Consider the following 24453-nt stretch of genomic DNA (forward strand, 5'->3'; position numbering starts at 1 on the left):
CCGTTTTTTCGCAATTTGCCTCGAAGTGACACAAGGTCTGGATACTCCCCATTCAAAGTCTATGGGGAGGTTTTGAAATTCAGAGCTGAAATTCTGTAACAGGAGGCATTTTCAAATCGCCATATCTCTTTAACAAAGCAAAGTTAGGACATGAGGCTTGTGCCAATATATCTTCAGACACTCCTGACACTCACAGTGGAAGCAGTTTTTACATTCATCTTACCGTTGAGCCATAAATTACGTTTGTTTGAGGGGTGGAAATCTGTCCTCCTCTCAGTTTTCAAACGCCGAAAATGAAGCCGTTTCTTCTCTCGTCATATCTCCGCGACGGAGGTAAAAAGAGCTATGAAAATCGCAGTCAAAGTACACCAAAGTCCGCTGATTCACCCAGTACAAGAATTATGCTGCTAGCCCTCCTAGTTTTTGAGTTACACGACGTTTTGTAACTCCAAAAAACGGCGTTTTTCGCCTCTCACCGCGATCTAAATCTTGACTGCTCAAGTCTCTGTGTTTTAGACACTCACTCCCTTTCCAGGTGGCGCAATCAGTAATGACACGGCTCTACAGCTCACAGGTTGTGGGTTCAATCCCACCTCCCATACGGTAAAAAAATATATTTTAAAATACATTTTGAAATATATTTCAAAATATACAAAAAATGGCCAAAAAATATATGTGCTAAAATACATTTTAAAATATATTTATATATTTTGAAATATATTTTAGCACATATTTTTTTTTCACCACCATACAACTTTTTGCAACTTTTCATTTTTTTCAGCTTTTCAGCTGACAGCTTCAGCGTTAAGGCATCCACACAGCATTTTCGCAGGAAATGCAATTTTTAAGTGTGCCTATGCCAAGAGGCACACTTATTACTATTCGTCGGATTTATTATTGTGTGGATGCCCTAAAGGGCTTCCACACAATTGTTTTCCTGTTTCTCTTTATTCTTTATTATTCTTGGGGTTTCCGTACACTTTTTGCCGCTTAACTACTGCCTCAGTTTTCAGCCGATTTTCTCAGTTCAAACTTTAAAAAATTCTGCTCTTTCTGCTAATGTGTGCTATGACTTTTGGTGCTCATAACTTCTATACTTTTTGAGATATTGAATTTTTTTTGCAATATTTTTTGCCCATTTTTGCACATTATCAGTGGGGTCACTAGTTTTCCTTGCCCGGTTGAGCCGTGTTTTAGCTCAGTGAGATGAGCAGCCGTTCTCAGACTGGGAGGCCCGGGTTCAAATCCCGCTTATGGCAACATTTCTTTCAGTTAACAGTTAAACCTTTTTAACTCTTTTCAACACAAATTTCAGCTTTTCCACCCCTTTTCAGCAAAATTTTCAGTTTTTTCACCACTTTTCAGCACAAATCCCAGCTTTTTCAGCTGTTTTCAGCAAAAAAAACTCTTTTCAGCAGAATTCTGAAAAGAGTTCTGCAGAACTCTTTTCAGCAGAATTCTGAAAAGAGTTCTGCAGAACTCTTTTCAGCAGAAATTCTGCTGATTGAACTCTTTTCAGCAGAAATTTCAGAATTTTAACCTCTTTTCAGCCCAAATTCTGCTTATTCACCTCTTCTGCAAAATTTTCAGCCTTTTCACCTCTTATCAGCATAAATCTCAGCAGTTTTCAGAAAAAAACTCTTTTGAGTAGAAATTCTGCTGATTCATCTCTTTTCAGCGCAACTTGTTGCTTCTTTACCTCTTTTCTGCAGAAATTCTGCTGATTCACCTCTTTTCTGCAAAATTTTCAGCCTTTTCTCCTTTTATCAGCACAATTCTCAGCAGCTTCTGCTCATTTCAGCAGAGTTGTCCGTCTCTCCACCTCTTCTTGGTCAGAGTGAGTTTAGCTCAGTGAGATGAGCAGCTGCCTTCAGACCAGAAGGGCCAGGTTCAAATCCCGGTCATGGCAAAACCTGTTTTCAGTTTTCTCTTTTGTTCTTTTGTTCTACCTCTTTTCCGCAGAAATTCTGCTGATTTATCTCTCTTCTGCAAAATTTTCAGGCTTTTCACCTCTTCTCAGCACAAAAAATGAGCAGCTTCTGCTCATTTTAGCAGAATTGTGGGTCTCTCCTCCTCTTTTTTGAGAGAATGAGTTTAGCTCAGTGAGATGAGTAACTACCTTGAGTCCAGGAAGGCCAGGTTCGAATCCTGCTCAGGGTAACATTTTTTTTTCACCACCATACAACTTTTTGCAACTTTTCATCTTTTTCAGCTTTTCAGCAGACAGCTTCAGCGTTAAGGCATCCACACAGCATTTTCGCAGGAAATGCAAATTTTTCTAGTTATTATTATTATTCAGTTTCCGCCTGAAATTTTGCAGCGAAACTTGCCCCGCAGTTTTGAGGCAAACTTCATATATGTTACCTCATTTTGTGCGGCTGGATCTGGAATGGTGTGCTATGACTTTTGGTGTTTATGACTATTATAGTTTTTTAAATATTAATATTTTAGTGAAAATTTTGAAAGATTCTTCTTTTGGCGCCATAGAAACAGACTTCATTTGTGGTGTGTTGGCTCCATCTTTTGGTCCCACTGAAACAAATTTCAAACTTCATTTGTGGTGTGTTGGCTCTCTCTAGTGGTATGCCGGGAGTGTTACATCCTGTCTACCCTTATTTGGATACCGTAATGACGACAATATCAATGGCGCGCACAGCCTCGCTGCTTTCAGGAACCATTGGAAGTTTTAAGGTTGCGCGAACCATTGAATAGTTACGGTAACCGCAATGCTTTTCATAGCACACCTCTGCCGAGTTAAACAATGGCGGACACGTCTTCGTTCTAAATGTCTTTTATTAGTGTTTCTAGGTCACAAAATAAACTTTTAAGATATTTTCAGGCGAGAATGTAGGTGTGTAAACTTCACATATCTGCTCGTTTTGTCAAAACATCCCATATTAGCAACAGTGTTCTGACGATGTTGCTGCTAGCCGGCTAACTAGCTAGCGCTGCTAGCTAGCGCCGCTAGCGACCCTTCGAGCTTCAGTGAGACTGCTGACCATCACCCGATCGCTCGCCAACAGTCTGTGTCTTAGGTGGACTTATTTTTCGTTTATATGGGCCGATGATGCTGGTCGATGTGGAAAAAATAACTGAGTTGTTTGGTCTTGGCTAATGCGGAGCTATAACCGAGAGCAGCTATCCACCGGTGTGTGTCAGAAAGAACATGCGGGGAACGAGACATACGAGGCGGCGAGGCGACCGCCGATCGACCGGTGGTAGATCGTGGATCAGGGAAACCTAAGGCAGGAGCGTGAGGTGAACTGAATTTCAGGTAAGAAGTTATGAATTGCACTCTATTTGGGTCAGATATAAACCGAGTTTAGGTGTAGTTTATTTTCGTTGTGCTGACCTGTGTGCGCGCTAAGTTACTGACGTTGAACTTTATTTTATTCACAAGGGTTAGTTCATAGAGTTGCCGTACAAAGGGAATTGTCCCACATTCAGAGAAAATATTACGATTTATTCTGTCGTTACGAAGCCTCCCGTGTGATTCTCTCGCCTGTTGCAACTTCAATCGTGAAACTGATCAACAATCAGCTTTTCGCTCTTGTTTATTGCGCTAAACAACAGCAGCACGTTTAAGCTTGATCAGCTGTTGTTAGAATTCATTTGATTTTAATTTCTAGTATCAGCTGATGTTTGCTGGGGCACAGCTGTAGAAGCGGCTGTTCCAAACCAGGAGATGTCCTTACTGAATCATCAGAGCTGAACTGGTGATGGAGAAACAGGTTTACCTTTTAGGTGACATGAATGAGTTGAAGGGAAGTTATGAACTGTTTCTGAGAGACAAATAAACACCAAGCTCCTGTTTTTGTGTAGCTGACAGCTGGTAACTGTGCAGGGGCGGATCTAGCAAAGCTTTTGCCAGGCGGCCAGGTAGGGCATTAACAGGGAAAGGGGGACATAAAGATATACTTTTCTTTCTTACTCTCATATAAAATATTTAGCTTTTATTAAATAGTTATCTGAATCTTACAACCAAAGTTTGTATAACAATACACAAGATTGGCTGTAGACCATTGTTAATCATTCAGAACACTGTGTAAAAATAACAAAAAACAAAAAGTGAATGCAAAAGTGCATAAATATTTATTTTACGTGTTTGATGTGTGTGGCAGGGCGTGGTCTGCAGTGGCGCTGCAGGGGAGGTGGACCCACGGGTGTAAGGTCTGTGCTCTCTTGGCTGTTTTCTGGGTGTGTGTTGGGCAGTGAGTTGAAAAGCTACAGCTGGCTGTGTGGGTACACCAACCATGTGTGAAAAGCGTAATGCTTCAAAGCGTGTTCATGCAAACATTGTCGGGTCTGCCGTGGTACAATGAGACTTCTGCTCATGAACCTCTGTGCACAGCATCTGCAAATCGGGGCTGTACGAAGTCATCTCATCTTTACCCAAAACTGTAAGCTGTCATCTGTGAGGCACGAGCGGTGTTTGTTTCTACCATAGTTCATGGTGGAGAATGGCTGCTCTGCTGAGTTTTGCTCTCTGTAGCCGTATGAATGGCAAACTACACTGATTAACAGCGGCATAGGCACACTTAAAATTTCTTCCGAAATTTTCGCTTTCTAGTTGTTTTTTAATGTCACAATTCCAACCCTGCTCCTTTATCCGGGTTTGGACCGGCAAAAGTGACCCGAAATTGGCACTCTGGTGGAGTTACTTTGTGTGTGTGAGTGTGTGTTTATAAGTAGTTTAAAACCTTGTGATCCACAAAACAACATAACAGTAAAAGAAGAACTGACTGCGTTACAGTCAGTGCGGGAGCAGCAGCTTCGCTCATGCGCGATTCATTTGCTTTTTGGAGGCATAGGTGTGAACATCTCCTGCCCTGATAGCAGCTGGGGGCAGGAGATGCTTTGGCACGGGTGAGGTGCCCATGGCAGCACCGCTGCTTGTTGAGAGTAAGAGCGATACGCGTTTTCACGTCAAAAAGTCGTCATAAATAAGTCTCCAATAACACCAGAAAAAAAGTCACTAAGGGGTCTGAAAACTTGCTAAATATAGCGACAGACACATCTATATCATATATACACACACACACATATATATATGTATGTATGTGTATATATATATACATATATATATATATATATATATATATATATATATATATATATATAAAATGTTTGTATAGTGCACTTTCTATACCTTGCTCTGTCCACTTTTTTGCAATGACAATGCAGATTTTCCACTTGTGGGACAAATAAATGCAGATTTGCTGTGTGTGTGTGTGTGTGTGTGTGTGTGTGTGTGTGTGTGTGCAACATTGGCATTTGTTTACTTAGATCCAAGGCAGGCCAAACCTCTGTCTTACAACCTACATACAAAAGACAGACATTCACAATATATGGGTACACAAGTCTGTTTTATTTCAAAGTGTTTCAAACTTTGAAACGAACCTTGGTAGGGAACAGCTGTTCCCTACCAAGCATTTCTTGCAGCTGGCAACAACGGTCGTGCATTCAGTATAGTTGTGACTTCCGCAAAAAATGTGGTCAAAATCTCATGAGTAAGTTGAAGCATTTCTACCAGGCATTTCTGAAAGTTGTAACACAGAGGTTTGGCCTGCCTTGGATCTGAGCAACTCTGAGTGAGCAAATGCAAATGTGCCAGGCCTCAAGGACAACGGGTGGTTTGCACAACAAAAGCTGTAGGAGAAACAAGCTGACGACCTGTGAAAATCTCAGCAGGGGTGCTTAACACCTCGGGACTTGCACCAGAAAATAAAAAAGCCAGTAATTCTAGGGGGTGTTGGGTTTAGGGAAGTTACGCAAATTTGCGCAGGATAGTAAATCTAGTGTTAAGACAGGCACGGCTGAGACATGCTGACTTGAATATGCGCTACAGGGGTTTTTTCTCCAAGTATTAAATGAAAGACCATTTTGCCTCTCATGCTGAGCCTCCTTGGTTTGAAGAGTTTGTTTTCGTCGTGCTCTGTAATGACACACAACTGCTCAAAAAAGAGAAAACTATGGCTAACTACGCCAAAAGTAATTTGGGGGGTACTGGTGGGCAGCTCTTCTTTTCTGAAGCCGTTTATTACTCCCTGTTAGACTTTGTTATCGACGTACCTCATAAGCCTTCCATGCTTGTGTGGACTCCAGTTCGGAACAAAATCTCATTGATGCCAAGTTGGCACAACACCTTCTCCTGTCTACTCTTGCCACCACTTTGAATAAAGTTTTTGGAATGATCACCAAAAAAACTGAACCAGTATAGTTAATACCTGTATCGATATTTCTATGGATCCTATATTTAAAAGTGAATATTGTCAAAATGTTTTTTAATTGTCTTGATGCATTCTCAATCATCCAGGAAAGTAAATCTCCAAAAGTTGAATTTTGCATAATGACTGAAACCAGCCCACTGAAGGAACAATGGGCTGTGAGGTCATTTCCTTAATCATATTTATGCAAATTCCCATGACCATTGATCAGCAATCACTGACCAAAACCCACTGATCAAAGAACACAGCCCATTGTTCCTTCAGTGGGCTGGTTTCAGTCATTATGCAAATGTACTGTTTATAAGGTTTGGGGAAACCTGCAGTCAGCTGAGACTGAAGAAGTCACTTGGATGAGTGACGAAACGTTTCTCCCACAAAACGCTACGTCCAGATGAACAGATTCAACTTTTGGAGGTTTTTTAATTGTATTAAATTCATTCATATATTTAAAAAAAGAATTCATTTGATTTGATAGGTATTTATTAATTGCATATGTTGATACAACTACTAGGCTACTTAAATATACATTAAACTAAATATTTAATAGCTTAAATAGCATCATAATCTTCCAGGCTTTTTTTAAAAAACTTTTTCTCAAAGTGGACCCTTTTAAATTTTAGTTGAACAATCCTGTCTCTTAGTTTGGTGTGACATGTTTAATGTTTACTGACACACAAAAAATTCTACAACAAATATTTATATCTTAAGGAAGACCCATTGTATATATGAACAAACTGGGAGCCATTGGATCAAAATATAAAATATCAAAATTTTACTAATTGACAGACCACCACTTTTAAAAAAAGATATTCCATCATTTAATCTAAAATTTTTTCATATGTATTCTGTTGGGCAATGGTCAGGAGATAAAGGAGACTAAAACTTGTATTAACTGAGAGTAATCTGTCTTAGGAGGACAAGTCATCTTCTTTTATAGACTCTGTTTTTATGTAAAAATGTTTCAAAGTTGTAGTAATATTTTACAGTCTAAACATGTTCCCCCAATCAGAATTTTGTCCAATGTTTAGATCAAATTAAAGGTATTACATAATGTCTGCTAAAACATGTGTTTGCACACACACAGAGAGAGTTTGATATTTTATTCTTTTGCAGGAACTTGGGTTACCTTTGGAGGTCAGGTCTCAGATGAGGTAAGAGACAACAAATACCTTTTACTTTCACAAATTATTCAATCTCATTGTGAAATGAATGGACCCCATGCAGCCTCGGGTGACAGTTTTGTTGTGCTCTAATTGCACAATATGTCCTTTCTTTTCTTTATGTTGGGAGGTCAGCTTTTCAGCTGCTTCTCCACTCAACTCTGTACTCAGCTGCTCTCTCGAGCCTCTGCGTCACTGAAAATAGGGAGAGTCTGATTACTGTGTGGCAGCAACTGCCCTCCCAGCCACCCTGGCACTGCCAATCGAGCTCGCTGCACCACCCCAGATACCATACCCCTGCCACACTCATGTTTAACATGGTGTTCCTATGATTCAGATGAATATAAAATTTCTGAGACCACCATGAAATGACTGGACTTCTTAAAGTTGCTTGAAGACATTTCACCTCTCATCCGAGAAAACTCTTCAGTTCTAGGGTCAAATGTTGGAGAGTCCCAGATTTAAGCCCTGTGGGAGATTCCTCCAAGAGGGACAAAAAGACCCCCTAATGATCCTCTACCTCATCACATGAACCAAGGTGTGAAAATGGGTGTAGGTCACAATCAGCCAACCATCCAGTGGACCAGATCTGGAGCACAAACCCAGACATGAATTGGCGCTAGTGGCCGGCCAGCCCCAAGAACCATCTCACCTCTTTTTGGGTCTTACAGCATGGGAAGGATGCAATAGCTGCTGTCTTAGCTGCTGTCTTCTCCACCTGTGGATGCATCTACCCGCCCCCAAGTGGTACCCCAGATACTGTACCTCCCTCCATCCTAGGGGTGATCGTGGTTCAAGAGTTGGGTGTTTGCCTTGTAATCGGAAGGTTGCCGGTTCGAGCCCCGGCTTGGACAGTCTTGGTCGTTGTGTTCTCGGGCAAGACACTTCACCCATTGCCTACGGGTGGCGGTCAGAGGGCCTGGTGGCGCCAGCGTCTGGCAGCCTCGCCTCTGTCAGTGCGCCCCAGAGTGGCTGTGTCTACAATGTAGCTTGCCATCACCAGTGTGTGAATGGGTGGATGACTGGTTGTGTAAAGCGCTTTGGGGTCCTTAGGGACTAGTAAAAGCACTATACAAATACAGGCCATTTACCAAGTCCTCCACTTTTTGCCATTTCTTTTAGAGGCCCTGAGCCATGGTGTTATACATAGTACTAATATTACAGGAGTCAAGATTATGGGTCGAGAACACAAGATTTCTTTGTTCGCCGACGACATGTTGATTTATTTGACAAATCCAAATATGATTGTGCAAAAAGAGAAGAGAACATTATATACAGTAAGTGAATATATGCAAAGAGGACATTATGTGCAGTAAGTGGGTGAATTATATACATTAAGTAAACTAGATGAAATAAAACAATCTGGAAATTTACAGTTCAAAATCTGTGAATGTGGATTGTGTGAGTGGGGTTTTAAAGTGAAAGCCAGAAGGATCAGGTATGATATGAGATCTTATGGATAATTTGTGTGTGTGTGTGTTTGGGGGTGGGGAGGGGGGGGGGGGGGGGTGGGGGGGGTCATGATTTAACACAGGGCCTTCAATATCTGAGCTGCTCTGAACCGGCATCTGCCACCATGATGCCAGATTCTTCACTTCATCCATGTAGGCCTCCTCATCTTTGTCGGGGACCGTGCCCAACACCACTGTGTCGTCAACAAACTTCACAATGGTATTGGAGCCATGGGTAGCCACACAGTCTGAAGTATAGAGGGAGTAGAACAGCGGTGAGAGTACACACCCAGGTGGCGCTCCTGTGTTGATGGTAGTGCTGTCACAGACACAACTACCCACCCTCACCACCTGAGTTCTGCTAGTGAGGAAGTCCAACACCCATGCACACAGATGGCTGTTGAGTCCTAGATCCCTCAGCTTTGTGGACAGTCTACTGGGCACTATTGTGTTAAATGCTGAACTGTAATCAACAAACAGCAATCTCACATAGTAGTTACCCTGTTTCTTGTCCACATGGCTAAGGGTTGTGTGCAGGACATGGGCGATGGTGTTCTCGGTGGACCTGTTGGGTTGGTAGGTGAACTGGAGTGGATCTGTGGTGTTTGGGATGGAGGAGGAGATGGCGTTCTTCAGCAGGTTCTCAAATACCTTCATTACCACAGAAGTCAGTGCAACTGGTGGGTAGTCATTCAGGGCTTGTTGTTCTTGGGCACAGCGATGATGGTGGATCTCTTGAAGTATGTGGGGACCACAGACTTAGCCAGGGACTCATTGAAAATGGAAGTGAGCACACCTGCTAGCTGGTCAGCATAGCAACGCAGCAGTCGGCTGGTGATGCTGTCTGGTCCTGCCGCTTGTGCTCACTCTCCTCAGTGACGCTCGGACATCGCACCAGTCCCTCTCTGAAGACGTCACTCTCCTCAGTTGTCAGGCGGTTGTTAGCATTAGCTTAGAACTCACTAAGTGTAGAACTTGTTTAGCTCGTTGGTGAAACCAAAGTTGCCGTTGATTGTCCCAGTGTCCCTGGCTTTATAATCCGTGATTGTGCGTAGTCCCAAGATAATAGCTGAAGTTGGTCTGTCCATGCTTTTACAGGCAGATAGATCTTCAAGTCATCTGCAAAATGGTGAAATGAAAGGTTGTAGCATGAGAAAATAGACCTCAGTGGCAACATATACAGTGCAAACTAGGCAGGACTTAAAATAGAGCCTTGAGGTACACCATAATTAAGAGGGGATATTTTAGAGCTATGGGGGCCCATGTTGACATAAAAAGTCCTTCCAGATAAATAGGACTGAAACCACTGGAGAGCAGACCCTTTTAGGCCAGCATGTGATTCCACCCCTAATAGCAGGATATCATGGTCGATGGTGTCAAAGGCTGCTGACAGGTCCAACAACAAGGGGCAGCAGGGCTGCTGGAATCCAGAGTTAAAAGAATATCATTAAAAACCCTTAAAAGTGCCTTGTCAGCGCTGTGTAGTCATTTAAAACCAGATTGAAACTTTTCAGAGATCTCATTAAGATCAAGATGGGCCTGCAACTGTAAATAGACCACTTTTTCCATAACTTTTGAAAGAAAGGGCGGCTTTGAGATTGGCCTGTAATTACCCAGAGCAGTTGGGTTCAGATTATGTTTTTAAGAAGAGATTTAAAAAGAGCTTCAACTATAGCTTGTTAAAATATGATGGGACACCACCTGTAGCAAGGAAAATGTTGATTAATCTCTGGATAAAAGGCCCAAAGTATTAAAAGTATTTTTAAGCACACTTGGGGGAAGACAATCTGATGGTCAGTGTGATGATCTTAGCTGACGAACTACCACAGACAATTCATTCAGGGAGACAGACTCAAACTGCTCTAAGACAGCTGAGCACATCTGTAAAGAAACATACAGTCTGTTCTTTTTCCATCTCTTCTCAGCACATCTGCAATCACGTTTAAGGGTGCGCGTATGTTCATTCAACCAAGGCTCTGATAATGGCTTAGCGTGCACACTCCTGAGTGGAGCAAAATATCAGTACAGGTTGACTAAAAGGTGTCAGAAAGGTCCTCAATGCTTTCACAGCTGGAGTTCATTATTCCAGAATGCATAAAAGCAACAGAAAATTTAGGCGCTACTAAAGGATTAATCACTCATCTTTTGCACGCTGGAGCACACGGCTTATACAGCAGCGCAACGTTAAAGTGAACAGCATAGAAAAATTATCAGAGACAAGTCGGAAATGCACACATCCGGCCCCTGGGATAGCACCAAGTCCAGTATGTATCCTTTTTCATGAGTAGGACTGGTAACCCACTGAGTCAGGTTAAAGTAGTCAATAACTTGAAAGTCCTTGACCAGAGGTTTAGACTCACAGCACACATGAATATTAAAATCACTGAGTATTAAAAAACTGTCAAACTTAAGAACAATTCCAGCCATAAAATCTGAAAACTCTTGGATAAAGTCCTTATTAAACTTAGGAGGATGATATATGAGGGCACACAGCAAAGGCACAGCACTATTCAGGTGTAGTTCAAACAGCTGGAGTTCAAAAATGGAGAATGAATAATGCTGCAGTGTTTGATGGCAATGAAATTGGGTGCTGAACACTATGCATAAGACCCGCCACCCGCGCGCCTGAGGTTAAAGGGAAAAAGCTACAGACTCAAAGAGTTGAAGCCATGTTTCTGTCAGAAACAGAAAATCGAGCTGCTGTGACTTAAAGAAGTCGTTTAGTATAAATATCTTTTTTGCTAGTGATCTTGCATTTAATAAAGCCATTTGAAGTGTGCAGATGTTAAACGTCTGAGGCACCGGCTCGGGTAAACTTGTGAAGGTTTCTATAATCCACGCTACGTCCACGGGTCTGAGGCCGCTTAGGGAATTAGAGTACTGGGAGCAGCGAATCCAATGTTGTGGGGGCTCTAGGGACAATAGGCAGGATCCATCTAGAGGTGTACTCCGCTGGTCCTGTAGTTCCAGTAGAAGCACAGAGATAATCCCTGACTCTGACGAGTGTACCAGCTTGCTTGAGCTTTGAAACTCTTCAAATAAACCATTGCTCTGCAGATGATCATTTAGCTGTTTTACAACTACTCTTTCAAGAATTTCTGAGATAAAAGGAAGGTGGGAGATTACCTTGATCAAGTGATTAAGAATGGTTTAATTACTGCCACCTTAAAGGCTTGTGGTATGTAGCCCAGTAATAAAGACAGATGGTCATATTTAAGATTGAGGCATTAATTTATGCTAGCAGTCTGGTAGGAATGGCCTCTAATAGACATGTTGATGGTTTGGAGGTAGTGATTACTTAAGTTAACAAAGAGAAAGAGTCTAAAAACTTACCAATGATATTGACAGTGGCTGTACATAATGATATGTCTGTGAGATGGTTATGAATAATTTTCTTCTCTTTTCCTCTGGCTAAAATTTCATTTGTAAAAGAATTCATGAAGGCATTACTAGAGAAGTTTAAAGTAATGCTTGGCTCTACGAAGCTCTGACTCTTTGACAGCCTGGCTACAGTGCTGAAAATAAACCAAGCGTGTTTCTTATTTTCTTCAATCAATGATGAATTGTTAGATGTTGTAGAGGTCCGTTGTTAATAAACCCTCAGACAGGATAGAATATCGACAACCATGAAAGGGAACAGATGATGGAAAAAAAGGGATCAACAGACTTCAGTAGTTTTTCAGGGCTCTGAATATAATTCTTCTAATTATATTCTTCTCACCAGTGGTACATTTAACTTTAACATCACAGCCACAGTTCATGTCAACAGAACCTTTGTCAAACCTCCTTGTCAAACTTAAATCTTCCTTAAATAGACACAGACCATGCCACCAACAAAATTTAAGAGATCCCCCTAAACACTCTACCTACAAATTCCCTGCAGATGAACATAATTAGCCTATGAACATGCGGACACTCCATAAGTCTGGCTTTCAGGAAGTTGACCTCAAAAGCGAGACTGATTAGTGGACTTCAAAATAAAAGCATAATAAAACCAAAACTATCTTCCTATCGGAGACTGCGAGTGTGTGCTTCACATTAGTGAGGGAAATGCTTTCCAGCATCCTCATAGATGTTCTAGCTTTATTAAAGGCTTTTTTATAGCGCAGCAAACTATCTTTCTAGGCGAAATGATGAACATCTAAATTAGTGAGACCCCATTTCCCCTGTAGCCTATGAGTTATCAGCTTTAAAGGGTGCAATTGAGAGTTATACCAGCAAATGAAGTACTTTTAACTCGCTTTGAATCTGATCTTGAAATTAGATCTACTCAGATCTTTGAGTAGGGGCCTGGTGGACAATAGATAACGAAAAATAAAACTGTTTTTTTTTTTTAGTTTTCCAATTAAGGTGGACAAGGCTAAGAGGCTTTGGAATGAGCTAAAACTCTGTCTGGTTCTATGGTTGATTAATAATTTGGAGTACAAGATTGTCACTACTCATCGTCCAAGAATTCTGACAGTTAATATGACTCTGTGGTGCTTATTCTTTTATTCTATCACTCTTCGTTACCGCCAGCTGGTCGAGGTAAAGGGCTGTCCTTCCCTGAGACTGGTTCCTTCCTGTTAAAGGGGAGTTTTTCCTTCTCATTGTCATCAAGTGCTTACTTGTAGGGGGTGGTTTGATTGTGTATTTCTCTCCCTTATTGACAGCTGACAGCTGTAGTTGTGATTTGATCCTATTCAAATAAAGTGTTATTTTATTTATTTTGAAAAAATAATTTTCTTCTTAATACATTACCCAGTTTGTATCAGTACCAGGGTTGGGCAAGTTACTATGAAAAAGTAATTAGTTACAGTTACTAGTTACCTATTCAAAAAGTAACTGAATTAGAATATTATAAGAGTAACTAATTACTAGAAAAAGTAGCTACTGCATTACTTAAAAAAATGTATAACCCTCTGGGGTCCAGGGTATAATTGACTGTTTTTGACTACTTTTGATTTTCCTCTACATTTCACTTTCAAAAACAATTTACCTCACCTTGTTTGGTATCATTCTTTTTAGCGCCCACAACACATTTTCTTGTTAGTAATGGTAACGGCATTGTAACAATAGATATAGTAATTAGTTAGATCACTAGTTTAAAAGTAACTACATCAGTAACGCCGATATCCAGCATGATTGTTTTCTCATTGAGATCTGATATGTTTTCGAATTATTCCTTTACTTTGAGCAGAGTATATGTACAAAAAGTGCATGACTGCAAGTCAGAAAGGCAGAGGAAAATCACTGTATGAAAAATATCTTAAACTGAATACTTTGGATACAATCAGAAGTATGCTTGGACAAAACTAACAGCAAGATATATATAGTGGATCAAAACCTTTGCATTTAGCCATAGTTGTGACTGTGTCTGTAGTGGCATTGAGTGTTTTCTTTTTCAAAGTTGAAGTAACTGTCAGAAAAACTGATTTTTCTCATTTAGATCAAGGGCAAATGTGAAATACCATGTTTCCTCACTCTGGTTAATTTTCTGACAAATTACCATTGTTCTACTTTGCTATATGAAAAAAGGAAGCAAATTCTCAAGTTTTTTTTCTATTAGAAAAATTAACTTCTGGCAAGGAATTACTACACAGGGGAATAATGTTTATAAGTGTCACAAGCCAAAGTAAGTGTACTGGAGAAAGTAAGCAAGTAGCTCCACTGGAGATTCAGTTCAGTGATTAAATTATGGAGATAATATTTGGAAGAACTGAACATGATTAATTGATATAGAGAAATTAATACTCAGGAAAGTGATGGTGAAGCAAAGAATAGACGAGCACCAAAACTCCCAGGAAAGCAGGCAGATGAATGAATACAGAGTTTCCTCATTGAACCTATGGATAAACCTAATTTATACAGTGCCAAATCAGAACAGCAGTCACTGCAAGACCCTAAAATAATACTGAGAAAAATCCCAACAATCTGATGAGACAAGACAAAAGACACACTGTGGAAGAGAGACACAGATTAATAATAGCTAATGATTAAATGCAATTGTGTATAAACACATAATTGCATTCAAATTGACAGTTGGCAAATAACGAAGAAATGCTCAGTCCATCCTGGGAACCCCGCAGCAGCCTAAGCCTACTGCAGCATAACTAAGGGAGGATTCAGGGTCACCTGATTCAGTGTCTGTCTCCCGAATGCAAAGTAGGAGTTGGCTGAGGAATAATTCTTTGGAGGATAAACTTGTGGTTAGCAGGAGCCTAGTAAACATAGCACAGAGAGAAACTTTTTCTGAAGCATCAGAAAAACTGTTTTAGGAGGTACTTGAGGTTCTTTTGTTTTTTTTTTCCTAGAGAGGGTGTACTAGGGACCAAGAGATACTAGTACCTCACAATAAGGCTGATAAATAGTACAGAAATTACAATAGACACACTAAAGCTGAACTGATTTTTAAATGAGTTAACTTTACAATCTGTTTTCAGATTGCTCTTCACTTAGAGCAAGAAATCACCAAAAACAACAACCTTTCTTCCAACATATCCGAACCAATTCCCTCCATACCATTTGCAAGGTTTCAGACTTGGAGAATAAACTTAATAGGATGATAATGACAAATTCAAAACTCTTAAAATGTATTTGAAAAAGGCATTAATAGGTTTGCTACAGTTGCAAACTTGCAAAATATGGTGGTAGTAAACTAATACAATTTTTGTTTGTTATTATTTTTTCTTTCAAATAATGTAATTCATCATTTTTAAGCGAGTGATTATTTGGTATAAGCAAATATTTATCAAATGTTGACTAAGGTAAAAATATTCCTAAATATAATGGTGCAGCAGCTGCCTATCTTTATCATTATCATTTTTCTCTTCTGAAGGTGGCAGAAGAACTCATGACAATAGCATATGAGAATGGAATCAACTTGTTTGACACAGCTGAAGTCTATAACTCTGGAAAGTAAGTATTACTATATTTCAATTTGTTTGAATAAAAAGTAAGTGACTTAATAAATGTTTTGTTTATGCAAAGTTAAATACATGTATCCAAGTAGTTGTACTGCACCAGATGCTGCCTAGTTATTTTAGAGATTTGAGGCAGAACAACTAATTTTTCAAGACAGTAACTGTACGTTTGAACTACTGATCCATGTGTTCATTCATTTCCTTAAGGGTTAGGATTAATTCAAGGTCACAGGGGAACTGGAGCCTAGTTTGATGTCACAGGGCAAACGAATAACTGTTTTTGGTGTACAGCATGTATTAATTTAATTTAGATTTTTTTTTAAGTCACATTTAAAAAAAATCTCTCTCTCTCCCTCTCTCTCTTTCATTAACTCTTTTACAAGAGCTGAAGCTGTCTTGGGAAGTATCCTAAAAAAGAAAGGATGGAGGTAGAGTTCTTCTGGGCCTTGTTTGTGATTGCTTGCAATTTGTGATATTAAAAGCAGATGTACATTATTAGTTTGAAATGTGTACCTATCTTTTGTCATTTTTTTGCTTTCAGATGATTGGATAGCACTTTCTATTACAGCTCAGTAATAACATGGTAATAGTGGGATAGCAAGGGGGAAATAAGAAGGTAATAATTTTGACATTTCCAAGTTACTACTACTCAGTTACCAGAAAAAGGAGTTAGTAATAGGGAGCTGGTAATAATCTCATTACTCAATAGTAAGTTAATTTTGGCTGATGTTTTAGCATAATATGATAGTTTTACCATTTGATAATTCTTTAAATAATCCTAACTTAGGTTCCCAGCATTCAGCTTTCCTTAAAAATAATAATAGATTAAATATAGTGTTCAACGTTCTGGCTTATTTAAAGGAAACATGTATGGAAATTTCTTTGTAATAAGCAGGAATCAGGGCTGCAAAATTCAAATTTGCCTGTTTCCATTTAATACCCTGTCAGTCACTGTTTAAAACAAGAATCAAAAGTCTGATGGTGAAATGCAAAATGCTAAACCACCTGTTTCAAAAACATTTTTTTGATATTTAAAATGAAATGCAAAAAAAATGTAAAAGCCAAAAGCTAGTGGAAAAAATATCAATGCATGTTATGTGATCATCGATTACAATATACATTTTATTTTACAATATACATTTATTTAAAAATAGTATTTCAAAAACCTTAAAGAATAATACATATGAATACATATGTAGATATATCTCAGAATTAAACTGAATAAAAATGAACAGCAGTCAAGAACTGGAGCGTTTATTCTTGCAAGGGAGTAAAAGCATCAAATACAAGGTTTCATTCAAGTGCTCAAAGGGGGAAGGACCAGTGAGCATTTTATTACATTTTATTACTCCCACCCTCCTTTGCCTTAAAAGTGTCACACTTTTCCTTCTACGGGCTTCTCACGAGAGCAGTTATGAGTGTGTGTACTATAACGAGCATATAATACCTTTTTTTTGCAACCTGGCCGTTCTTCCAGGCACTAAGTATACTGAGTGTGTCCTTGACTATCATACAGCTCACACAAATTAGTACATTGCATAATATATTTTTCCATCAATATATAAATATAAAATATAATCAAATGGCCAAAGAAAATCAAATACTACATACATGAAAATACTAAAACTGAAAACGTATGTGGTGTGGGGTGAAATTATTGTAAAGGATGTAAGGCTTTTATATCCTTTAACAAGTCACTATGGGCTCCATTTCTGTCTTTACAGAAATGTTTACCCAGCCAGTAATTCCATTCAATATAGTGTAACATCTCTCTCAGTAATTTCAAATTCATGTTACCTCTGAAATAGTATACCTCTTGCTTAAAGATCCTCCAGGCTATCTGCTTCTCTTCTGAGTGAAAAACCTTCAGTAGATGACTCGGAAGTGTATATACCCATGTCTTATAATCAGCTGCTGGTCAGTAAATGTCTTTTCCTTTAGTGTTGAGATGTGCAGCAGAGATTCTCTGCCCATGTGGAGTAGAGTCTTTCTGGTTTCCGAGCAGACCACCTGCGATCCATCAGCCAAATCAGCCACAGTTCAAAAGGAACAGCATTGCCATTCAGATGTCATCAGATTATCAGCTTACTCGGTGTGGTAAACAGGCCGGCTATTTGTGCTCCTCCCTCACGTAATTCTCCCTCATGTGCTACCTTCTTATTCTTTTGGCAAGTCGGGAGGTGAGTATTTCCATACTCACCTGCCTACGCGCTTTCTGGTGGCTCCCATGAATCCTTTTTATATTCACCTGCCTGCTTGACTCCTTCTTGCTCCCTCGGACCTCCATCGAACTCTTCTGTCTGCCCACTGTTCTTTGGCTTCTACAACCTACCTTGAACTAGTCACACTTCTGGCCATTTCCCACGGCGTCTGAATAATTTCCTACTTCAAGTAAGCCAAGACTCTGAGCTCTTTAGCATACTAGTTGGAGCTCAACGCATTCTCATCACTTAACATTTTGCTAGTTTAACGTACTTAATTGAGTTTATTGATACTAAGGTTTCTTCTCTTTCCTCCACAGATGAGGCAGCCATGGCCTCCCCCATGGCAGCTCCGTAGGCGGGCAGCAACATTGGTTACACCAGCTATTCATCTGGTGGCATTAGAAGCAATTTGTCGTCAGATGCAGAGTTGACAAATGGAAAACATACCCCTTGGTCACTTTGAGGTCACTTTGAGTGCAAGTGGGTGGAGCGTCACTTACTTGGACTCCGGCAATATTCCACACCCTTGTTAATGATGCTTTAAGGCAGACCTTCCCAAAGTGTGGGGCCCGCCCCCTAGGGGGGGCGCAGAGCCATTGCAGGGGGGCGTGGCATGAAAAGGAAAAAACAAAACAAATAAACAACGCTTGGACACTGCTAGCACGGGGCGCCTCCACAAACGCAAATCAGGAGATGAAGCATTGCTGAATATGTTTCCAAACCAACTTCATTCTAAGCCAAAGACTAGAAAATATGGTGAAGCATATCTTCCCCTTGGTTTCACCTGCACAAGTGCCAAGGTAGGTCTCCCTGCAGAATTGGTTTTCCCTTCGTCGGGCGCACGCGCTGGGTTCTTCAAATCACGGACAAACAGTATCCCACATTCTTGATTTTTAGTTCACAAACGCTTGTTGTAATGACTAACTACTCCTGACATTTTGGAGATGTTAGCTCTTTATACAGTAAAGTTACAGCGGGATACAAATAATATCAGGCTGATCCTGCCACAATTTGTTCCCCCTGTTCAAATCATGGACAAACAGCATCCAACAGTTGTTTATGTTTATTGGCAATGTTGAATATTATTACACAGGAAAAAAAACAACTACATGTAAAATAATCACACCATGACGCCTCTGCCTTACTAAATAGAGGGACAGTAGCTGCGTGTGTATAAGTAAGCGTGTAAAACCTGCAGATAGTCAGATTAACAGTATTTTGTCTCTACCTGCTATTCTGCAATTCATCTTATGTAAACAATAACATGCGCACAGCGTGACGTGAAAAAAGGCACATACCTTTGACGTTGCGTGATGAACTCTGTATTCTTATTCTTGTTCACACGTAAACGCAAAAAAGGAGTTTTAAAAAATCTCAGTTTTTGCTGATTCGAAACGCCGCTTACGTGTGGACGAAACAGCTGCGTTTTCAAACATACCCGTGTAGGTGTGGACGTAGCGTAAAAGAGTTAATAGTTTACTTTCTTACTACCTGTAATTTATTGCAGATTACTTGTATTTGCTTAATTGTTTACTAAATGTTTGAGGTGTGAAATAAACTGCAATGGAGCAAAATATGGGTGTGTGTGGTTGGAGGCTGTGTGCGTGCATGTGCGCATGCGCGCGCGAGGGGGCAGGCGCGAACATTTTTCTTGTAAAATAAAGGGGGGCCCAGCAAAAAAAGTTTGGGAACCACTGCTTTTGTTGATGCCTTTCTGCAGCTGAGTAAAACCTAGCCTCTAACCAAGAGTTGCTTGTGGTTAAACTAGCAGTGGAAGAGTAGTGTCATTGGTTGGAAGGAGCCAAAAACTTATTTGTAGTAGGACAGATCTTAAAACCCCCTCTTATCTCAAGATTGCCAAACACTTAAAATCCTGTTAGGGTTCGAAGTTCATTGTTCTTCAGTTGGTTCAACGTCTCTATTTCATAATACCTATAGTGTTATTTTTGTGCCACTATGCTGAGTGCACGTAAAAAAAGTTTGAGTGCACATAAAAATTTTTAAGTACAAGTGCTGCATTTTGAGAAGAAATTTATTTTGAGCGAAGAAAAGCTAAACTTGGGTGAACAAAATTCCCTGCTGCGTGCAAAAATGTATTTCACTGTTTGCTATTATCAATAGACACACAGAATAGCAGCCCCTCTCACTCAGTTTTTGCATTTGCTCTTGCTCAGATCTCTGCGGACCTGCTCGCAGTGTGACGCTCACACTCTCAACATTTCTGCCCCTGCGTGTTCAAATCTTTCTGTACGCAGTTATATTTGTGCCACAAAACCCAACCAATCACAGACTTGGATGCAAAAAAATTCTGATTGGTTGTTGTGGTCTCCAATCAGCTCGCTAGCTACTGTAGGCAAAGCCAGGCAAATATCCCAGAATGCTTTTCGTCCAAAACACAAATGAGGCAGTGGCAGAGGAACACAGAGTGGCGGAGTTTGAAATATAACTCTTTCTGGATCACAAAATAAACTTTTAAGATGTTTTTTAGGCCAGAATGTTGCTGTAAAATATCAAGTAATATCAACATTAATTATCAAGATATCACATATTTACAAAAGTGCTCTAACATTTTTGGAGATGCCTGTCCGCACAGCTGAACTGGCCATTGGTGATTTTTCGTTTTTATGTTTGTTTTTCTAACGATATAAACAATGAAAGGTGGTGGATTGGCCAATTTGTCATGATCGACTCTGGGCTGGACCAATTACAATGAGGTGAAGAGGAAGCGATTTGTTCTGTACTTCAGCTAGAATGAAAAAAAGACACTAAGCTGGAGTTATTCTGTGTCTTTACACTGCACAGCTGCCTCTTCTTCTCTCATTCTCTCCCCTCCCTCTCCTGTTACTACTTCAATCATGAAACTGATCAATGTTCAGTTGATCGGCTTTTCTGTCACAAGTCCCATCTCTCTTGTTTGTTTATCGCCCACTTTGCGCCAGAAAGAGGAAACCAGCGGATGTCGTGCTAAACAACAGCAGCACATTTAAGCTTGATAGGCTGTTGTTAGAATTTATTTAATATTACTTTCTAGTATCAGCTGATGTTTCCTGGAGCCACAGCCGTAAAGCTGCTGGCCATGATATCTGTTTGGATATCTGGTGAGAGGAAAACGTGAAGATGAAACCAGATGTCCTTAAGTGGTCATCTGATGTAAACTGTATAGAAATCACTGTCACAACAGCGTTTGTTTTCATTCAGAGGCTTTATGTTTTTTCCTTTCGTTGACGTAACGCCGCAATGCATTGTGGGAGCGCGGCACCATATTGGCAGGTCACGAATCAAAACAAACACACTGTGTTGGAAGGAAGATTGCTACGAACCATACTTAAAAGCAGCTCAAAAGAAAAACGACGGTAAAGAGACAGATTGCGTCCGGATGCAGAGAGACGATACTTGCAGAAAATAGCGTGCATTGGAAATGTGGACCCGTATGAAATATGGCAGTGGAGTAGAAACCCCGAAGGCCAACCGCTATTGACTTACCATGATATATTCTCGTACCTTGTCTGTGGAGTCAGCGCATACACGGCGAACCAATTTTGCAATTATAAATCTCTGGAGGCACACATCCAGCTCACCAATGGTTGGGTACTAGATTTGGCTATTTTTGAGCCTCCACATTGTGAATACGTTATCATTCAAAGAAAAAGATTAGTTTTTCTGAAAACAGCTGAAAAAGCTAGGATTTTTGCTGAAAAGGGGTGAAAAACTGAAAATTGTGCTGAAAAGGGGTGAAGAAGCTGGAAATTCAGCTGAAATGGAGTGAAGAAGCTAAAATTTGTGTTGAAAAGGTTTTTAAAAAATTTAACTGTTAACTGAAAAAGATTTTGCCATAAGCGAGATTTGAACCTGGGCCTCCCGCTCTGAGAACTGCTGCTCACCTCACTGAGCTAAAACACAGCTCACCCCGGCAAGCAAAATCAGTGACCACATTGATAATGTGTTCCATTCATTTCAATGGTCAAAAGTCATAGCACACATTAGCAGAAATAGCAGAATTTTTTTAAAGTTTGAACATAGTATTTATAATATAACATAGTCTTTCTTCTAAATCATAATATTTGAGCCAAATGATAGTATTTCTGCCAAATCACAGTATTTGTACCAAATCATAGCACTTGTGACAAATCATAGTTGTTAGCTGAATCTGTGCTAAAACATAGTATTTCTGCTAAAACGTAGTATTTATACTAAATAATATTTTTTCTTACAAATCATAGCATTTGTGCTGAAACATAGAAAATTCTGCCAAATCATAGTATTTGAGCCAAATCATGCAATTTGTGCTGAAACATTATGTATGATTTAGCAGAAACACTGGGACTTGGTAGAAATACTATGATTTACATGAAATACTTTGACTTGGCAGAAATACTATAATCTAGCAACAAGTACTACAGCATAGCAGAAACTCTATCATTGAGCAAAATTACTAGGATTTAGCAGAAATACTATGATTTGGCACAAATACTATGTTTTAGCACAAAAAATGTTTTGGCTGAAAAACTTTTATTTTGCAGTTATACTATGCTTTGGAAGAAATACTATGCTTTGGAACAAATACCATGATTTGGCAGAAATACTATGAGCAGTAATAATATAACATAGCAGAAATACTATTATTTGGGTGAATGCTATTGTTTGGCACAAACACTATGATTTAGCACTGTACAGAATGGTGTACGTCAGTTTAATGCTGGGTGGTGCTGCAATAGTAGCTATCCTCGGTCAGAAAGAGAGGCTGACATCCAGGGATTAGATTATCAAAGGTGGAGTTTATTGGCAGTCAGATGGATGTTACAGGGAGATATGGCATACAGTAGGAGGATGTGGAGGGGTGATATGGTGTGGTTTCTATGATTAAGAACAGGGTATACATTACAACATGAATACGGATTAAAGATTAAAGAAACTGGCAACAAATTCCTCCACTACAAACCAGTCTGATACCACTTCTTGCAGTGTTCACATTTACTAAGGCACTACCCAAAAGGCGCCACAAGAGGGCACTCCAACACAAGAGATGACCTATGTACACTGATGCACTTAGTAACAGTCAGCCTCCTACTTAGCCAATACGTAATACAGTGATATTATAGTGTACAAATTCACATAAATTTGCAGGGGGAACAAACAAAGCAGGAACAAGCCCAAAACAATCAAATAACTGGGCTGCCATAGCTATTGCTAACTAGCACATACGCTAAAGGTAACTAAAACCAATACACACAAGTAGCAGGGTAAACATCTTAAGCATGGAACATTAACTCACATTTATGTGACACACACCATCCCCAACAAATACAGGATGGGCTATTTGCTCCCCTTCCCAGCAGCTCTCTCCTCAATCGTTAGCACAGGAACAAAGGAAGACCATCTAGCTCAGAAGTCCCATGAATCCCCTCACTGCTCAGAGGCTGCTGGGTAATGTAGCTCACACTAACACAGGCTTTTCTACAAGCACAAATACTATAACATAGCAGAAATACTGTGATTTTGTTGAAATACTATGCTTTGGGACAAATACTATGATTTGGCAGAAATACTATGTTTTAGGACATATACTATGATTTGACGCAAATACTATGATATAGCAGCAATACTATGTTTTGGTACAAATGCTGCGCTTAGGCACAAAAATTATCATTTGGCAGACAATATGATTTAGCAGAGATAATATGATTTGGCAGAAATACTAAACTTTGGCAGAAATACTATAATTGAGTACAAGTACTTTAAGATGATTTAGCAGAAATACAATGTTTTTGCAGAAACACTGTAATCTCTCTCAAATATTATGAAATAACAGTAATACTGTGATTTGGCAGAAATACTACATTTTAGTACAAATAGTATGACAAAGCAGAAATACTATGCCTTAGTAATAATACTATAACATAACAGATATACTATGATTTTGTAGACATTCAATGTTTTTACACAAATACTATAATATGGCAGAAAACTATGTTTTAGCACAAATACTATGATTTGGTATAAATACTATGATTTGGCACATATACTATATTCAGCAAATATACTATAACATAACATAAATTCTACAACTTGGTACTAATACTATAACATAACAGAAATATTACGATTTGGCACAAGTACTATGATTTAGTACAAATACTACAAATTGGCAGAAATACTATGTTTCTGCAAAAATACTATGATTTGGCAGAAATACTATGCCTTAGTAGTAATACTATAACACAACAGATATACTGAGATGTTACAAACATGTTTTAGCACAAATAAAGTGATTCGATATAAATACTGTGATTTGGCATATATAGTATATTCAGCACATACAGTATAACATAACAGAACTTCTATGACTTAGTAGTAATACTATAACATAGCAGAAATATTATGATTTGGAACAAAAACCATGATATGGCAGAAATACTATGACTTTGTACAAATACGATGCTTTGGTACAAATACTATGTTTTGGTTCGATGATTTGCAACAAATACTACGATTTGACACAGGCACTATGA

The 24453-nt window shown here is 39.5% G+C and overlaps 1 protein-coding gene across 1 annotated transcript in view; it reads left to right on the top strand.

Annotated features, from left to right (window-relative positions):
* The window catches only part of LOC100695531 (voltage-gated potassium channel subunit beta-2), a 166576-nt gene that overhangs the window by 55456 nt on the left and 86667 nt on the right, over positions 1 to 24453 (top strand). The window contains exons 4-6 of the mRNA XM_019355599.2: positions 7341 to 7378; positions 15656 to 15735; positions 16124 to 16168. Coding sequence (XP_019211144.1) covers positions 7341 to 7378; positions 15656 to 15735; positions 16124 to 16168 — 163 coding nt within the window. The remainder of the gene's footprint in view (positions 1 to 7340; positions 7379 to 15655; positions 15736 to 16123; positions 16169 to 24453) is intronic.

The sequence above is a fragment of the Oreochromis niloticus genome, linkage group LG20 (assembly GCF_001858045.2).
Source record: "Oreochromis niloticus isolate F11D_XX linkage group LG20, O_niloticus_UMD_NMBU, whole genome shotgun sequence".
Lineage (NCBI taxonomy): Eukaryota > Metazoa > Chordata > Actinopteri > Cichliformes > Cichlidae > Oreochromis > Oreochromis niloticus.